Source organism: Drosophila ananassae, chromosome 2L (genome assembly GCF_017639315.1).
Source record: "Drosophila ananassae strain 14024-0371.13 chromosome 2L, ASM1763931v2, whole genome shotgun sequence".
Classification (NCBI taxonomy): Eukaryota; Metazoa; Arthropoda; class Insecta; order Diptera; family Drosophilidae; genus Drosophila; species Drosophila ananassae.
Window position 1 is genome coordinate 14663207 of NC_057927.1, and position 17347 is coordinate 14680553.

General features: G+C 39.9%; 1 protein-coding gene across 17 annotated transcripts in view; it reads left to right on the forward strand.

Moving 5' to 3' along the window:
• LOC6501200 (maternal protein pumilio) overlaps window positions 1-17347 on the forward strand; it is a 167829-nt gene that overhangs the window by 93657 nt on the left and 56825 nt on the right. For 12 of the 17 annotated variants that reach the window (XM_044717330.1, XM_014911444.3, XM_032449435.2 and 9 more), the window contains one exon: window positions 483-494. The exons of the other annotated variants lie outside the window; for them this stretch is intronic. In XM_044717330.1, coding sequence (XP_044573265.1) covers window positions 483-494 — 12 coding nt within the window. The remainder of the gene's footprint in view (window positions 1-482; window positions 495-17347) is intronic. 17 annotated transcript variants of the gene reach the window in all.

Sequence of the window (17347 nt, forward strand, 5' to 3'; positions counted from 1 at the left end):
AAGCCATGAATTTTTTAATAACCCTGTGCCGCATCTCCTCCTCGCAGCTTCTTCCCTTTTTGGCAAAAACGCAAGCGACAATTTTCCCGTCAATATTTATGAGAAGCGACCAAATTGAAGTTGACAACCCACTAGTGTAGGGCCATGGCTGAAAGGGCAAAGGTTGTGAGGAGTAGTAGCTTGGCCTGGTTGGCAGACTACTAAGCCAAACAAAGTGCCAAGTTCCTTTTGTTTTTGACATGAATGGAAATTTTTAGTTGGCTTTGGAGGATAAATCCTCTAAAAAATTCAAAGGATTAAGTTTCATAGTTTGTAATTTTAATCTAAAAATCGGGTTTAGTTTTAAACCTAAACTATTCTTTATAACAACCATCCTGGCTATAAATCTTAGAATCTCAGCCGAATTTATTTGTCAACATATCTAAAATTGCATTTTCCACAACCATTTCTCACCTTGTATTTATCCTTCTTTCTACTTGCAGGTAGGTGACAATGTACGTAACTTGTTTGGAGGGCAGAACACCTGGTTATCTACACCCTGATTCTGATTCCCCCCTAACTTTCGGTGGTGATGTATATATACACACAAAAATCCTTCACTTCTTGGCCTCTCTACTCAGGCAATTGAAACAATAACCTTTCAAATTGGCTTATTTATTAACAATTGCTAATCGTGTTATATAATCTGTGGACTGTATTTCGTGCTAAACAAAATCTTCCGGCAAAGTGCGTCATTGCAGGGCGATGAGCGGGGGTTGTGCGAGAATATTAGCAATTAAATTGTATTTACTGAACTTGAAGCTAAGCAACGGGCTAAGCAAATGCCGGCTAACGGAATTTTGTTTGGGCAATTAATGGCAGACCATAAACAGAACAGAGACCAGAATCCTCAGGAACCGAAACCAGGTGAACTAAAATATATCTTACGGATGCTGCCAAGAAAGCGAGTGCCATAAATTTGGCTCATCCAAAGATATATACTATTTTCCAAGGACATGTGAGAGATGATTGCGAGTTTCGGTATATATGTATGTACATACAGACAATTAATATATCCGAGATATATTGAGGTATTTATTAGGTGGCAGTAGGTTAGTCATCAACACTCTGCTGGGGACATTATTATGTCAGCATGGTAGCGATAGTATAGATACCCTGGAGCAAGATATTATTTGGCCAACATAGCACAGTACCCTTGGCTTCGGAACGCCACATAGTCTGAGTTTATTTTGGCACCACACCTATTTTTGTACGCATAGCGCATAAACCTATTAAAATGTTAAATTTATTTGATTAAGAAACATCCACTTAGTCAGCCGGCACTTGACTAAATTTAAACTTGTACCAAATCAGCTGATTGTGTTTTAGATTTCTGTATCTGTATCTGTATCTGTCCAGATATCAGCATTAAAAAATGGATAAAATTCAATCAACGCATAGAAATAGGCCTCAATCCGACCGAATCATTTGCATAACAAATGTCGCATTCGAATCGAATTTTAGCACTGACTTGGCAGCCGGCTTTTTGAAGGATTGTTGTCGTCCCAAAAGCAAAACGAAAACAATCCAAATAAAAAACCGAAAACGGGCCATATATTATTGATAAAACAAGTTGCTAATTTATCTTTTTGACTTTGAAAACAAGCCAGACGGCATTTGATTTGATTTTGATTTGTGAAGGAATTCGAAGCATGATCAGGTCAGAAGTGAAATAACTTATACTTTATTTAGTTAAATAATTATACTTCAAGTTAAGTAGATCTTTGAGCTACACACTCCATCATTTGGATTATATAACTTCCTTTGTTATGAAGTCAGTCAAAGTCATAAAATAGACACAAACCTGCCATTCGATCTGACAATTCAACTTATTAATGAACTAGACCAGTTTAGTCAGGTTAACTCCCCGGTCGGATTGGGGGAAGAGTCATCTCGTGGCTCAGAAGCGATAAAAGAAATCTTAATCTATAGCAAGTTAGACCTGAATGGAAAATGTCAAGATCGTAAACAAACCGAAACTAAACAAGAAGAGTTTTTTATTTTTAAATACGCAATATCTAAAAATTATGTCTTAGTAAGTCTAACTGATGTAGCAACCCTCGTTGAAAGCTTGCCTCACATATTTCACAATAAATTTTTTATTTTTTAATTAGAATCCAATGTTTTTTTTCGTCGGCTTTGGTTTTGTTTATTTCTGTTAATTTGTTTCGACTAATTTCATTAGAGTTGTTGGTGGCTTAGACTTTACCACAACCGCGAAATATAAATCGAAACTGACTGTATAGGCAATACCATATACTGTTGTTATTCTTCCGTTGGTCAACCAACCGTTGGCCAAAAATCAAAAGCAGACGGAGAATTAATAAGCGACGGTAATCAAACGGAAGCGGCCAAGTATTGTGGCTCGTGGGTTGGCCAATTTCCGGTTGACCGACAACACGATTATGTAAATGTGCTTAGAACGCGCCCCGACTGCAATCTACATAAAAATAATGGATCATCATTCACTTTGGAAACCGTTGAAGCGTCATAATAACCGATAATCGCTTCTAATGATGATTTCAGATATTAACCGAATTAGTTTATAATAATAATGGAGGGGAGATGGGCGACAAATCAATCAAAACTATAGAGTTGGAGGCTTTTAGTTTCCAAAATAGGAACTCCAATTGTATTCCCCCCAACAGATAATATCGTAGATGGACTAATTTCGCAATTAAACATTCAAGAAGATCGCAATCACTCGCAACAGTGTCATTTATTTTGTGGAAAACTTGAGGAACTTGAGCTACCGACCAGAAGAATTAAGAATTCGCATCACGAAGAAAGAAAGAGGGGAGTTGGTAGAACCGGTTGGGAGATTCTTCTTCGCCGCTTATTGCCTTCAGAAATGGGTGTCAATGCTGGGGAAGAAACGACGAAGACCGACCGCGGCCGTCAAAATGAAACCGGTTCTCCAGAACCTCTGTCTCTTAGAAACCCCCCCCTATGTTCATGGCGGATGAGGAGGGGTGTTCTTCCACGGTGTACCGTTAACTAAAGCGGTCAACGTAACGGTGAACCAAAGACAGCGAAGAATCAACTTCTTTCACATTTTGCCTTTGGCTTTTTGCTTTTGGCTTTGGTTTGTTTGCTTTTGGCCATTTGGCTTTTGCATTTCCCCAGATTCCTTTCAAACCCCCCACCACTATCTCTCGTTCTTGGCCACTTTTAAGCTTTCTTTTCATTTAAGCCAAAAGTGCATAAGGCAAAATCTTGCTTGTTTTTCTTTTGCTTTACCCCGAATCTTTATTTTTTCGGACTTTTTGGCCAATTATTTTCGTTTGGCCTCTGCAGCATTGCACATTTCAGTTCCGAGTTGGCCTGACCTGATTCTTTAGCTCCTATATCCCTGGCCCTTGTCTGTCCCGGGAGCTCCTCCTCCTCCTCCTCCTCCTTTACCATTTTTATTTTTATTTTTTTCAGTGTTTTTTTTTTTGTTGGATCTTGTTCATGCCTTTGTGCTTTTTGCGGTTGTTGCAGCAAATCTGTTGAACTTTTTGTTCGGCTCCATCGTCTCCTCTTTCAGCAGCTACCTGGGCTGGCTGGCTGGGTGTTGTGTTTCTGTTGTTGTTTTGGCTTAACGCTTTTTGACCTTAATACCCAAAGAAAGGCGTCACCTTTATGGAATGAACGGAGGGCCGGAACGGAGAGGAGTACGATATGCTGCCGCTGCACCCCTTACTTCACTCGAAGTTAGTGCAAATTGAAACTGTCAGTCAAACGGCAAGCGGCAAACGGACCCCCAAAATCCCTTAAAGCCCTCTGCCCCCTGTCAGCTCCAGACCTGACCTCGGTTGCATTTAAGTTGACAATGTCAAAGCGGATTATCCGGAAAAAGTCGGCAACCATCAGAGGCAATTGCATCAGAATGTAATGAAAGTTGAACAAAATTTTACCAAAATGGTACAAACTAGTTTGGTCATCAATCGCAGCCACTTGGATACAAGTTCCTAAGAAATAATTAATATCAAGAATACTAATCTTCAAAGCAGAGATCAATCTCTTTTGTCATTACTCATTTCTGAACGGATTTGAGATGAAATCATTTGACATCCACCAAATCCATCGCAAAGACCCTTATTCCATCTGCAAGAACAAAAAAACCCCTTTAGAAGATATATATCAACACTATCTGTCAGCGACTAAAGTGTGAAAAATCGAAATGAGACGGCAAAACAGAAATATATTTTACAAAACAAAAATAAATGTTGCGCTGTCTTGTTGCCAAAATTTTCGTATATATGTATATTTTCTTTTTGGAATTTTCACCAGGTAGAGTTGCCGCCAATGGGGAAAAAAAGGCGGTCACCTTGTGGGCGTAGCCAGCCAGGCAACAACATAACATAATTCAGCTTGTTGTCTGTCTGTCGCTTTTGACACTTTTGTCGCGAGCTTTGTGAAAGATATGAGATGCTTGGTGCGATAATGCTGATGATGATGATCATCCGAGAGATGATTTCTGGGGTGGAGAAAATATACATAGTCATAGTTTTTCGTGTCTGTGAAGCTTAGACATTGTGGCTAAGGAAAAGTGGGTTAAGACTGTGGTGATGCCCGGCCATTGTTGTCGTGTCGATTTTTGGCAAGTGCGTCGCCTTTTCTATTGTTACTTTTACCCACAACAATAGGCCACTGAATGAGTGCCCTGTATTTGTTCGTTTCTTGAGGTAAAATTGCTCCAAATCACAAAAGTTGTATGAACTTTAAAGAGTTTCTAATAGTTTCATTATTTAATTATTTATTCATAATACTGGGATGTGCATCTTCTATTCTTCTTTGATCTCTGAAATTCGATCCACTGATCTTGACCTCTAAAATTTATTCAAATCAATCTTTGATAAGCAAATGGAACTCAGTTTAGAGGGCAATTAAAATTTATTTCTTTTGTTATGCGGCTTTACTTCCGAATTCCAAATGCATGTTTTTATGAAAAAAAGCGTTTAAGTTTGGCTAGTTTTTTAGTGCAATTTTATTGGCTTTTAAATTTGTATGCTACCATCTTTTTTTTTCCTTTTTACCCCCCAAAGACTGTTGCGACTTAAAACTTTAATAAAGTTTTCTTTCCTCTCCTTGCCTTCCTTTAAAAAAAGGCAAAAAGAATGGCAGTAACGGTAATTTTTTTCCGTCTACGAAACAATGGCGCAATGACCAGAAAAGGTAGTAGAAGTTACCTTGCCTTACCTGTTAAGGTAAGGTAGCCTGGCCTGGCTCCATGGCATGACACTCAAAAGTATTTTGTATGTCAATTGCTATTCAAGCTACTCACGAAAATTCTTTGGGAAGAGAAACATTGAGAAAGCGACGAAAAAAGTAGGAAGAGGGCTAGAAGAAGTGCCGGCAAAGTGCCGCAAAGTTTATGAGCAGACTTTTTCTTCGAGGAAGAGTCAAGAAGTTGACTTTGGGGGCGATGGTGAGAGACGACGAGCACCCAGAGGTCACCCTCCCGAGTTTGTTAATTAAATTCACGGCGAGTGTGAACGAGACTGGAGGCGGGGAGATCCCAAAAAAAATAATGTGTATGCTCGATACATTTAAATGAGCCCTCTTTGGTGGGCCAAGCTAAAAAATATTATGTAATTTAGGCAAAAAAACAAACAAAAAAACACAATACACATGCAACACAAATGAAACAAAGCGAAACCAAAACAAGAATTGTGAAAATATATGCTGCCTAACCGAGCAGCAGTTCTCTTTTTTCATTAATATGTTGTGGTGGTCGCTGCTGTGTGCTTATCCATATGATATCATTATCATTATTGTTCTTATTCTTTTTCTGCCATGCCACCATGCCGCCCCTTTCACCGAATCTGGTTATACATGTTTAGTCGGTGTGCCTTTCTTTTGGTCGTTGACTTGGCGGATAAAGTTCACTGAACTTTCGTATACTAGAGTTGGTAGGAAGGGCAGGAAGTTGCTGCATAGTATGGGCGGTGGCAGGAGGTGGCTGCTGCTACACTTTCGAAGGGAACCGAAGCCCCGAAAGCCCCTAAAAAGTCTAACTACTGTCAGTAGTTGGAAGATATATGGGTCAGGTGAACCTTTCTAAAGTTAGTATGATGGAAAGGGTGTTGTTATAGTTTTGAGTAATAGTTTTGAAACCTAAACTACTTATTTAGAAAGCCATTTTTGACCTAAAAGTATTGCTGGACTTTCCAATAAGAAACTTCTCGGATTTATCTTTTAGTGGCTTATTTTAAGGTAATGTCTTATCCCAAAATCCAACCTTCTTATCTTCAGATTTTGCATTTCCTTCGGCGATGTCTGGGAGCGTGTCTGGTCTTTTAAGTAAAAGGGCGTTGATGATTATAATGGACGGCAGCAGAATGGAGAATAAGAAAATAGGGGGCGGAGATATCTTGAGAACAAAGAACGATGATGGAAGTTCAGAGGCGGGGAAGCAGGCGAGAAGGGGTAGCAGCCACGCATTTTGATGGATGACATTGATTGATGATGATTAATAATGTTGCATTTTTATTGCTTTTCATCAAAGCACCAGAGCCAGAGCTCCGCTCCCCAGCTTCCTTTTAGTTTAAATACACTAAAGCGGACACTTGAGACACTACGTGTATGTGTGAGGTAGTGGGAGGTAGTGTACGTGTGTGTGTGTGCGGATAACACCTGCACTTGGCTAAAGGACCTCTCTATTCTCTCGCTCTATGCGATCCCACCTTGATTATTTCACTTGAGTGCGGCGCAAACTCATCAAGGGCGTATCAACCCATCCGGTTGACCCAGGTCCATTTTCCAGCCCGGCTTCTTTATCCTTGGTCCTTTTCGCCATTTTCTGCGCCACATGTTTCCACGCATATTCGCTCAATTAAAAAGCATAAAATTACATTTTCGCTTAAATGAACTTTGGCGCCGTCTATCTCCGAGCCCTTTTCACTTTGCCTCCACCGCATCTCGCCGCTTTTTCATTCCCGGGTTTTCCATCGCGCTTTTCCGTTCCATTTCCTTTCCCAAAGAGTTCCTTTTAAAACACTTTCAGGATATTTTTTTCCACCAAGCCAAGGCTATAACCTGAAACTTAGAACCTTAAAATAATAGTTTAAAATATTTATTTAAATAAAATCCCAATCCTTCCTCTCTAAGCCTTTCACTTCGAGCTGTCTTTTTGTAAAATTAATGAAATATTTTGTGGTTTCCCTTGTAGTATCATGAATTATATGCTTCCTTGGGTTGGGGATTTTGCAAGACGGCAAAAAATATATGTTTTAGTAATGGCTCCCACCGCAAAGGCATTTCATCAGAAAGAACCCCTCTCACCTGCCCGACCATTGCCCAACTTGACCCCGTTCAAACTGCTAATTTAATATTTATAAAATTGCGACACACAACAAGCGTGAAAAAAGAATATTATGTTTTGTCGTATATTGCGGCAACACATGGCGTATACTTAATTACATTTTGTGTTATACAAGTTGTTAATATTCCCGGGCACTGCCTATAAATTAATATGCAAAACACAGAGACACACCCGCCGCCACCGCCGTTGCCTCACAGATTTGGATAAAAAATGAGGGCAACAAATAAAGATGGAAAGGATGACGATCCTTTCGTAGCTGGTCTCAGCTGAAAATTTGAAATCCTCGGCTCAGTTTAATGAAGCGTGCTAGTCCTCCTTAAGTATGCCAATAAGTTGCCCAGCAGCCGGGGGAGGGGGGCGCCGGGGTGATGGTACAACGAGGGGGCTTTAAAGGACACAACCAATTTGTTTTTGGAGGGGTTGCCGTAGTCACATATGAATTTTTAAGTGCAAACATAATAAGCAGCTTAATGAACACACACACATGCACACATGCACACGTGCTCCAGGGAGTCCTTTCGTCCTGTTCCGTATTTCGGGGGCAACCCTTTTTGTGTATGCGGGGGATTGTGTCCTGAATTTAACACGTGTGCGAGTGCGTGAGGCTGCTACGGATGGAGGAGCAGGAATTACACTCGAAGAATGGGGATTGATGGATTAAAAATAGAGAATTCAAAGGAAATATTATTTTGATCATCATATCCTACTAGTATGGAGCTCCTGCTTTTAATTAGAAATTTTATTACGAGTGTAGGAAAAGGGCGTGATGGGACACAGAACCGTTTTCACCCAACTTTATCATCGTTAACACTTTAAGGGCTCTGTCTCGCTCCCCGGCTTCCTCGGCTCGTGTCAGTCAGCGTTGAAAATACCACAAAGAACTGTCAAAGTCGTCGTCATCCTTCCAAAGAACCCCCCTGCCTGCCCATCTCATCCAAAAATCCTCCGCCATCATCATCATCATGAACCAGTAACAGCAGCCGCCACAGCAGGATTGTCATCATATCATTCCCTTGTCGTGGGTGGATTTTTTTTTTCCTGTTGCTTGTTGTTACTTGTTGTCCCTTTGGTTTCTTTGTCCTTCGGTTCGGTGTCCTGTCACCAGTCCTGTATCTCTCTCAGTCGGTCGGTCGGTTGGTCTGTGACTGTTTATTTGTAGCTGGTGTTGTTTTTGTTATTTTATGCTCGCACAATTTGCATTTTAATTATTTAAGAGAATTTTGATTAAAAAATATGTATTTGTGTGTATATGTAAAGCCACGAGATGGGCACAAAAAGTTGCTGCTCTTTCTATTTGGATAGGATGCTTCATTTCGCTGCAGAAGGATACAGGCTTCGCCGGCTTCGATTTGGTTTTCGATTAACATTTAAATCAAATATTTGGAAATACGTTGTTGGGGTCAATTGTTATTGGGAAGTAAACACAAACATACAATTGTTTCTCTCAATTAAAGTAAAAATTTAATTTTGTGGACAGTTCTTCAATGGAAAATGTATAGTTTTAAAAAAGAATATCCATACTTCGGTTTTGAATAAATTCATGGCATAGCTTCTGCCTATCAGGGGCCTGTCACTCCAGAGAGCTCTCCATTCTGGCAGCTACTGGCAGCATTTCGGCGCTTGAAGGACTAAGCCGACGATACCCCTTTAGAGCCAGCCATCGTCCCATTTCGCTTCGTTATGATGTTTTATGCATGTGACGTGGCCGCGTTAATTTTGGCACTTTCATCAAGGGAAATTTGGTTTCATTTATTCGTCCTCTCTCGCATTTGAATTTTCATGGAAAAGTGTTGAATTTTCCGCCTTACTTTTCGGCTGCAGCAGCTCATTAGAAGTGAGGAGAGAGACCGACACAGAGGAGAAACCTCGGACATGGACTCTTCACACGCGGTCTCCAATTTATGAGGCCCCCAAACATTATTCAAAGTGACAGGCTGTCTCCCTCGCTCCGTATTGCTCTCCCGCTTGCGCTCCTTCGAGACTACCTGTCAAGTGGCAGCCAGTGCAACAATTTAGATCCAGATACTGCCACCTCACCCGGCCCTAGCACCCGGCCCCCTCAGACACCGCGTACAATAAAAAGTCGGAGGGAAAAAAAGAATACAGAAGCAATAAACATTTTTACAGCCATAAATTCTTTTGAGCCCTCCCCTCCACCCCTGCCGCCCACCTCCCCCCCTCGTCCTCTATCCTTGCTCTCCTCACTTACTAAATTCTTCATAAATTTCTTATTTTTATTACATTTTTGAACTTACGAAAATTTTGAAATGTTCTACCCCTCCGCGACTCGACTGGCTGGCTGGCTGGCTGGTGTGTTGTTATTGTTATTTTCTTTGTCTCTTGTTGCATCTGAAATAAATTTTTAATATCTAATTTTTTATATCTTTTCTTTTTTTCTTTGCAGGTAAGTTTTATCCATCAATGTGGTCTTGAGAACGAACAACACCTCCAGCCCCCCAAAATCCCACATTCGATGTGTGGAGCGCACATGTGTAATGGTTTTTATTCCCCGATTTTATTACACTACCAAATGCATTGGGTTTGAGGAAATCTACTTAAAAAGATTACATTTCCTTGCTTAGAATTTAAGCCAAATAAAATTTAAGCCATCCGTGGGCTGAATATTACTTAAAAATTGGGGTAAAAATGGCAAGTGAGCTATAAAAATATGTTTATGAACTCAAAGTGCCCGAACTTATTTGTTCGCTTACTTAACAAAATAAAACATTGAACCCCAAGGCTGTGGAACACCTTGAACTAAATTTGGCTACCTTATTACACCATTAATAATCAGTTTATGAAAATGTTTATAATTATTATTATTAACATACGCAAAAGTGCAGCTGTTTCGAGGAGTGCTTTAAATTTTGCAACAATTTTAAAACTTAATTTTTGCGTTTTTTCGCAGATTAAAGTAATAATAACGTCCTTCTTTAAAAGGTTTAATTGCTATGTTTACTTAAGGTAGTGTAAAAGATGATTCAATTATGGAATTAGGGTATTTATTATTTCGAAAGATGTTTTAAAATCTTTCCATATTTTTTAGTTTGTTTTGATTTTCCTCGGTTCTTTGGTTATTCGGTTCCTGGCGTATAATTAATGCCTACTTAAGTGAAATGACAGTCGGTCCGTCGTTCAGTATTCTCCTCTATTCCTAACTCGCACCTCGCCCTTCTTGATATCCCCCACAATTTCATTTAATTACTCACTAAGCAGACGATATAGGATGCTAGAAATGAATCGGCGAGCGAGTGGTGCGCAGTGAACAGTGCCTGCTAAAAATATCTCATCACCGCACACACCTGCACGCCGGACAGTTCGCTTTTCGTTTTCGGTGCTGAGGTAAAAATTTATTTTTAATTTGGAAGAATATTTTCACAATTTTTTCCACTCTACCCTCGCGAACACACACACAATCGTTTTAATATTTTTTCTCCCCCCAATATTGGCTGTAGAGAAATTTTTGGATTTTTTTCGCTGACGTTTCTTCGTGTTTCTCTGTTTAGATTTTTAAGATAGAAAAATATTTTCTATTTGGCCGGCACGGCAGGCAATTTACACATTGTTGAAAATTACGAGATATATATATTTGATCGGATGGATGTATTTTTGACAGAAATACTCTGTCTCTGGAGAATTTTAAAGACTAATGGAATTTGTAGTAATTGGATTCTATTTAATGGCACAATTTGACCGAATTTGAACCTAATTTGGCCAATATATTTCTGGGATTTGCTATTTATGTTGGAGGCTTTTGCCGCATAAATTGACCTTTTGACCCACCCCCGATCTCCCAATCTCCCCCATCTATTATTTTCCTCTCAGCCTAACAAGCTCACATCTCATATTCATCGTTTTGTGGGGCTAGCAGTTGATAAATTGAATTAACCCAACCAACGTTTTGAATTCAAATTGGTTGACATTGTTGTCGTCGCTTGTGACACCCATTCACCTACTCAAGGGTTAAATGGGGTACGGAGAGGGTTAAACAATGGATAGAGGGAGGGATGCTGGTGGATGTAGGATGGGGATGGTGTTGGACGGAAGAGCTTCATCATTAGGCTTCCCATTGATTTCCACCAGACAATTGTCACTTTTAATTGAATACCTTCCACTGCAGTCTGCCAGTTAATCAGCTTTTGTCAGTTAGCGCCACAGGTACAGTTGTGCTCGCACATAATTCAATTGAATTTGCATTCAACTGCGAGTACAGTTGTACTGAGGGATACTTTGATTGAATATTTCTTGTACGTATGAGCTCTTTGGCTGCTCAGAGCTGACATCATTTCCGTTTAGACCCGTATGGAGGCAAAAACAACAATCAAATAGAGTGCCCGAATGCAAAATAGAATGCAATGGTGTGGTCAGTAGTCCTTCAATTCTTCTCCTCTCCATTCTTCCCGCCCCCGTGGTCGTTCTTTCTTTCAGTGGCTGGCTGGGTCTCTCTTTTATTTTTCATTTTGTGCGGCCTTAAATGGATTTTGATTGAGTTTAATTAAATTTTATTAGGTTTTGTCACCCTCTCCGCATGGTATGATGATGATGTGCGTCCGGTTTCTTTTTTTCAGAGGGTGGACAATCGAAAAGATGGAGGGAGGAGGACCATGGTAGGGGAACTAGTCGGGATCTGTGGGGGCTCTTAAATCACAGCATTTGCTTTTGGCTTATTATTGTAAAGTGAATGGGCGTGATGCAGCAGTGGATGTCTGTATGAGGGTTCTCGGCAAGAAAGAGATGGAGCAATTTACCAAGAAAGAGACAGAAGGATCGAATTGGATGGACCAAAGCTCCGACAGAGACATATAAAATTTCACTCATTCAATTTAGATTCGTTTGTTCGGTCCGCATCTCGTTGCATTCACATCCATTTACGATGTGTTTATTGAGTCTTTGGTGGCCTTTGAATCTCTTATTTCTAACCGACTTTATTCCACTTTTCTCCGCCCCTCGCCCAGTCTTTCATTTATTTTATTTTTTTGGGTTGTTTGGCCAATGAAGTTGTCTTTACTTTTCCTCCCAGATATATGAAATTGAATTGAGGCATTGAACTGTCTTTTATGGCTGTTGAAATGGTTTCGCTTCTTTCGATTTCAACCTGCCAAAGCGGTTTCTGAACACAAAATTGGTCTCTTTATCATATTAAAGCCTGTTTACTGCTTTTAAAATGTAGGAGTGTTGTTCGTCTTGCTCCTAATTAGGTGAAAAAGTGGAAAATAATTGGCATAGGATGTCAGTATGCTTTAGTTTTCATATTTTATAGTGACATACTTCACCAGAAACCTAATATTTCAATGAAGGACAACCAATGAGCCAAATCAGGTAAACATGTTGCCATAATAGGTGCTGAAAAGGGGGACAAAAGTCACAGCCAGCCAGTCATAGATATGTGGTGGAAAGTATACCTTTGTTCACGCTATTTACGAGCAGCAATTTCATACAAATTTAAGCTCTTAAAGATGACATTTTGATCTGTTTTGATTTCCCCAGGGAGCGGTGGGTGTGTGGTTGTGTCCTGCAGTCCTGTAACGTGATTTCTTGTTCGCCACCTTTTTTTTTTTGTTCAGAACCTTCTTTTTCACCCTTACGGACTTGTTTTGGTTAACGTGTTTTTTATATATTTCAACCCATATATGTATGACTGGAGTTTATTGCTTGTCTGTGTGGGATTGTGTGTGAAAGGAATTGGGGAGGAAGTGGGTGGCAGGACTAGAAAGAGATGGCGAAGGGTCGAAGCGTCCTCGTCGTCGAAGTCGTCTCGCATATCCTTAATACATAAAATATGTTTGATGGTTTCGCCATGCTCATATGTCAAAGGTTAGCGCACGTGCTCACGCTCTCAAGAGTTTTCCATCCTGTTTGTTGTTGGGCTGCAAAATCGAAATTTAATATATATGTATATCCATCCGCAGATATCTGTGTGGAATTAAAGAACCCGGCGAGGGTAGTCCATCGAATCCTCGCTGATATATTGAACTTTATTGAACGATGGAAGCTGAAGGATTACAACGAGTTCTCTGGCACGCCTCGTGCATTTATTTTGAGGTTTTCTGCTTTTTTGGTTTCAATATTATTTTTAACCCTCCTCAGGATAAAAAAAGTATTCTTGTAAACGTTGAATTATTTATGATGAAAACAACCCGATAGCACAGTTGTCTTTCCTTCTTTCCCAGAAAGATCGATTGATGATTTTCTCAGAGCACTTCTTTATCTGGGAGGACGTCGACAACTTTCAATTAGCCGCCGGTTGGGTCAACATAATGACAATTGATTGCCATTGTCAGGCGATATCACTTCAGTCGATAGGCAACAAATCAATTATGGGCTCCAGTGCCTTTTCTATTTCGCTTTTTATCATCACCCACAAATGTCATGTTGTGTTGTTTACCTTCTTCCGGGGGACAATTCAATAATTGGATAGCTCTTCAGTTGTGCCCCATATAGAAAGTTTTGAGTTTCGAGTGCTAGGAAATCTGTGAGTGAAAATCTTTCAACAGCAAAAGTTAATTTCTGTATATTGTTCGGATGGTGAACAGACAGATATGTTAGATGCGGAGGAGAGAGCAATTTCAACAAAGTCGTGTGTTATTTTCGTGTGCAGCCACAAATGACAAACATTGTTATCGCGTCTCTTGTAGGTCTGATTACCCCCTTTCCTTAGCTCCGAAAAACCTCATTGTAGTTTTATCTTTGCCGCAATGTCAGCGACAATTGCTGGGTAAATATATTTGCCCAAAACAAACCACAGAGACAATTCGGTCTATTACTCCTCCTAGCCTAGAATTTTGGCATTTTGCCGCATTAAAAAAATATACCACAAAAATTAGTCTCTAAAAAAATAATATATAACTTTTATATTTTATTAAAATATTTTAAATCATATGATTTGGCCATCTTTATACCGAAAGTCGTTTTCCGCGTTCGCCCTGTATCTGAACAAATCTGGGGGCCTTTAAGGTGCTGCTACCTTGTATACCTGACGTATCATATAACGATATATCTAGTAGCCAGGCTGGAGGAGCGAAGCGAGGCCAGGGCTGTTTGCACAGATTCTTTTCACTGACATGAACTGATTTCCTTTGGTGCTATGCTGCAAGTTTTTACCCTGCCGCTCGTTGCCGACTTGACTCAACTCGACTCGACTGGAAACTCCCCAAACCCCAAAACCCTCGTCACATTAATGTCTCTATAGCTGTCAGTTTAGCCTCTACCCGGGCAGGTGCTTCTAGCCGGAAAGTGGGTGTGAAATATGGAGTAGGTGTGGGTGGTGTTTGGTGGGTGGGGCTTCCAGAGGTTGTTGAGGCGTGTTTGCGCTTATCAGTGAAAACATTTTGCCAACCTTCTCTGGCGTCGGCTGCGGCTGTGGCTCTTTAACGGGTTGCCATTCTGGGGATAAGGGAACTTGTCTTCCCTTCTTTTTTCTTTCACATTTTTATAATATTTTTTGGTTTTTTTTTTTTTGTGGCTGTTTGGCCCCTACCATTATATTATTCCCTACACTTTTTTTCTGGGTAGTTAGAAGGTGCAAATGTGCGTAACTTGCCACACTTTCAACACCTCGAGGAGCGCTCGGGAAATGTGTAAGAGGCAAAGGTAAAACTTTCAATCCGCTTGTAAGAGCCCCACGGGGCGTATGTGCAATTTTTGCGATTTAAACTTTTTGGCATTAAATTGCCAGAGATTTTCAACGCCGGCTGTGGCACTGCACTTTCTTTTCCCACCCTGCTGGGCTGGGATAGGGTGGTGGGGCAGGTAACAATTAATCATCGGGTCTTCGTCCGGGCGCCCCCTTTTTCTCGGCTGTTCTTTTTAGTTGACAAAACATGTGTCTTCGCCTTGGCAGATGCTGCTACTGAGCTCTTTCCGCCCATTCCCCATTCCCATTTTAATTTTTCCCACACGCCTGACTAATCGTTAAACAATTGTTTAACATTAAAATGGCCACATAATCACATTAATTAGCATTTTCGCTGCGCTTCGCCTGGGCCCTATAGTCCCCATTTCTCTAACCTCTCTAGGCCCCCTCGTCGTACATTCATTGTTTTGTTAGTTTTTGGCCAAAGTGTGTGCCAAAAATCTTGTTGTGCGGTGGGCCTCTCTAGCACGGCTGTTTGATTTAATTTGATGGGTGTGGCTGGCAGTATTTACTTGCGGCGATTTATGTATGCATGCAATTTGCTTTTGAAAAGCAAACAAATGCCAAAGCAAACTTAATTCAAACTAACGAATGGCGCACTTTTTTATTCTCATTCACACAAAAAAATTATTTAATAATTCTTCTACTCCCGAATAGTAAAAATTCTATTATTATTTCATGTACTATTTACCAACTATTTGTTGATATAGATTTTTGGTTCAGTAAGGTCTGCCATTGCTGCCTTTGTTTATATTTTTTCCCGGATTTAGCCCATTTTCTCTTCCCCGAAAAGCAATCACTTTTGTTTACAGACACTGTAATTATTGTTTGCTATTTGTTTACTACTTTCATATGCATAATTACTGATATAATTTCCATTTAATTGCAATTAAATTTTTGCGTAATTTGAACGTTCGAACGTTGAATATATTTAGCCAGCATTTTTTTGTGCGGAAGACCCACAAATCACCAGAACACAGCCAGCCCCTGCTAATGTTTGTAAATAGTTGCTCAAATTGTGTTTTTGTGTTTGCTCTTCAAAGATAAATTGTGCAGAATTTATTTATGGGATCCGAAAGCAAATGGATTGATTCGAGAGGAGGCTGGCTATTTGGTTTAAAGAAGCAGCAAGCACCCTGGTCTTCGCAGCACTTAATAAATAGCCCATCATTAAAAGTTTTGGGCACTTTAATTATGGCTCCAGCCCGAAATGCTAATGGAGTTGCCCTTACAAACACGACCAGTGCCGCCGCATCGTTTTTTATCTCTTGAATATCTTACGCGATATATCTCGGCGGCTAATTAACATGATTTATTCCGCAAATAAAAGCCAGTTGTTAAACACTCACAGCATTTTGTTCAACTTTCAAAGGCAAATTGAACATAATTAACGCTTGTGCACTGCATATGAGAGGCTGTCACAAGGCACAAGGCTTTCTAACATCTTGAACCACACAATCAAACATACACCGAGCGATTATAAATAATTGAAACATTTATTGCAGTCCTGAGCAATTTTGCATCTAATTATAATTAAGCCGAGTCGCTGAGTCGCCGAGCCACTGCTCTTGCAAATCTCTTGGTTTCTCAAATGTATCATATAATGCAATAATAATTGTCATAAATTATAAGAAGCAAATGGCAACTGTTCGTTGTCTGTTGTCTACGAGAGATTCCATTCGACGACAAAATTAGGCAAAATCCTCTACCTAATTTACGATTCTGCAGCTGCCGGTTGTTATTTTCTTTTCTCATTAGTTTTTGCCAAAGATTTACATCTATTATAATATTTATGACAGGCACATATTACATTCTGTGTGATTCAAATGCTCAAGTAAATCTTTGGTATAATACTTCTTTGATTTGCTCTGCTTGATTAAAATATCTCTGAGAGCACTCGCCCGAAAAAATCTGTAACATTTCAACAGTTCTAATAGTTTTATAAAGTCCCTTTCTGACAGTCTTATTAATGGCCAGCATGATGATGATCTCCAAAAGCATTACATTTTCAGTTAATAAGATTTTCATATTTTTTTCTGGCCATCCCACCATTTTTATTTTCAATTCCATCTGTCATGTTTATTTATTCTCCACAGATTTTCTGTTTCTATACCCTTGCGGAGGGTATTATAATTTTTAGGGTTAAGTGTGCCACGCAGAGAAGAAGACATTTCCGACCCTATATGTTGGACATTTTCTATCCGATTCTTCAGCGGAATACCTTAAACGATTTGTGGATCGATTCTCCATCAATCTGCATCAAAATCTAGGAACGAAATATTTTTTCGATTTTTTGTTAAATTTTCTAGGGGGTCTCCTTCAAAATATGGAGAAACCCATGGGAAGGACAATATGGCCCCATCCGA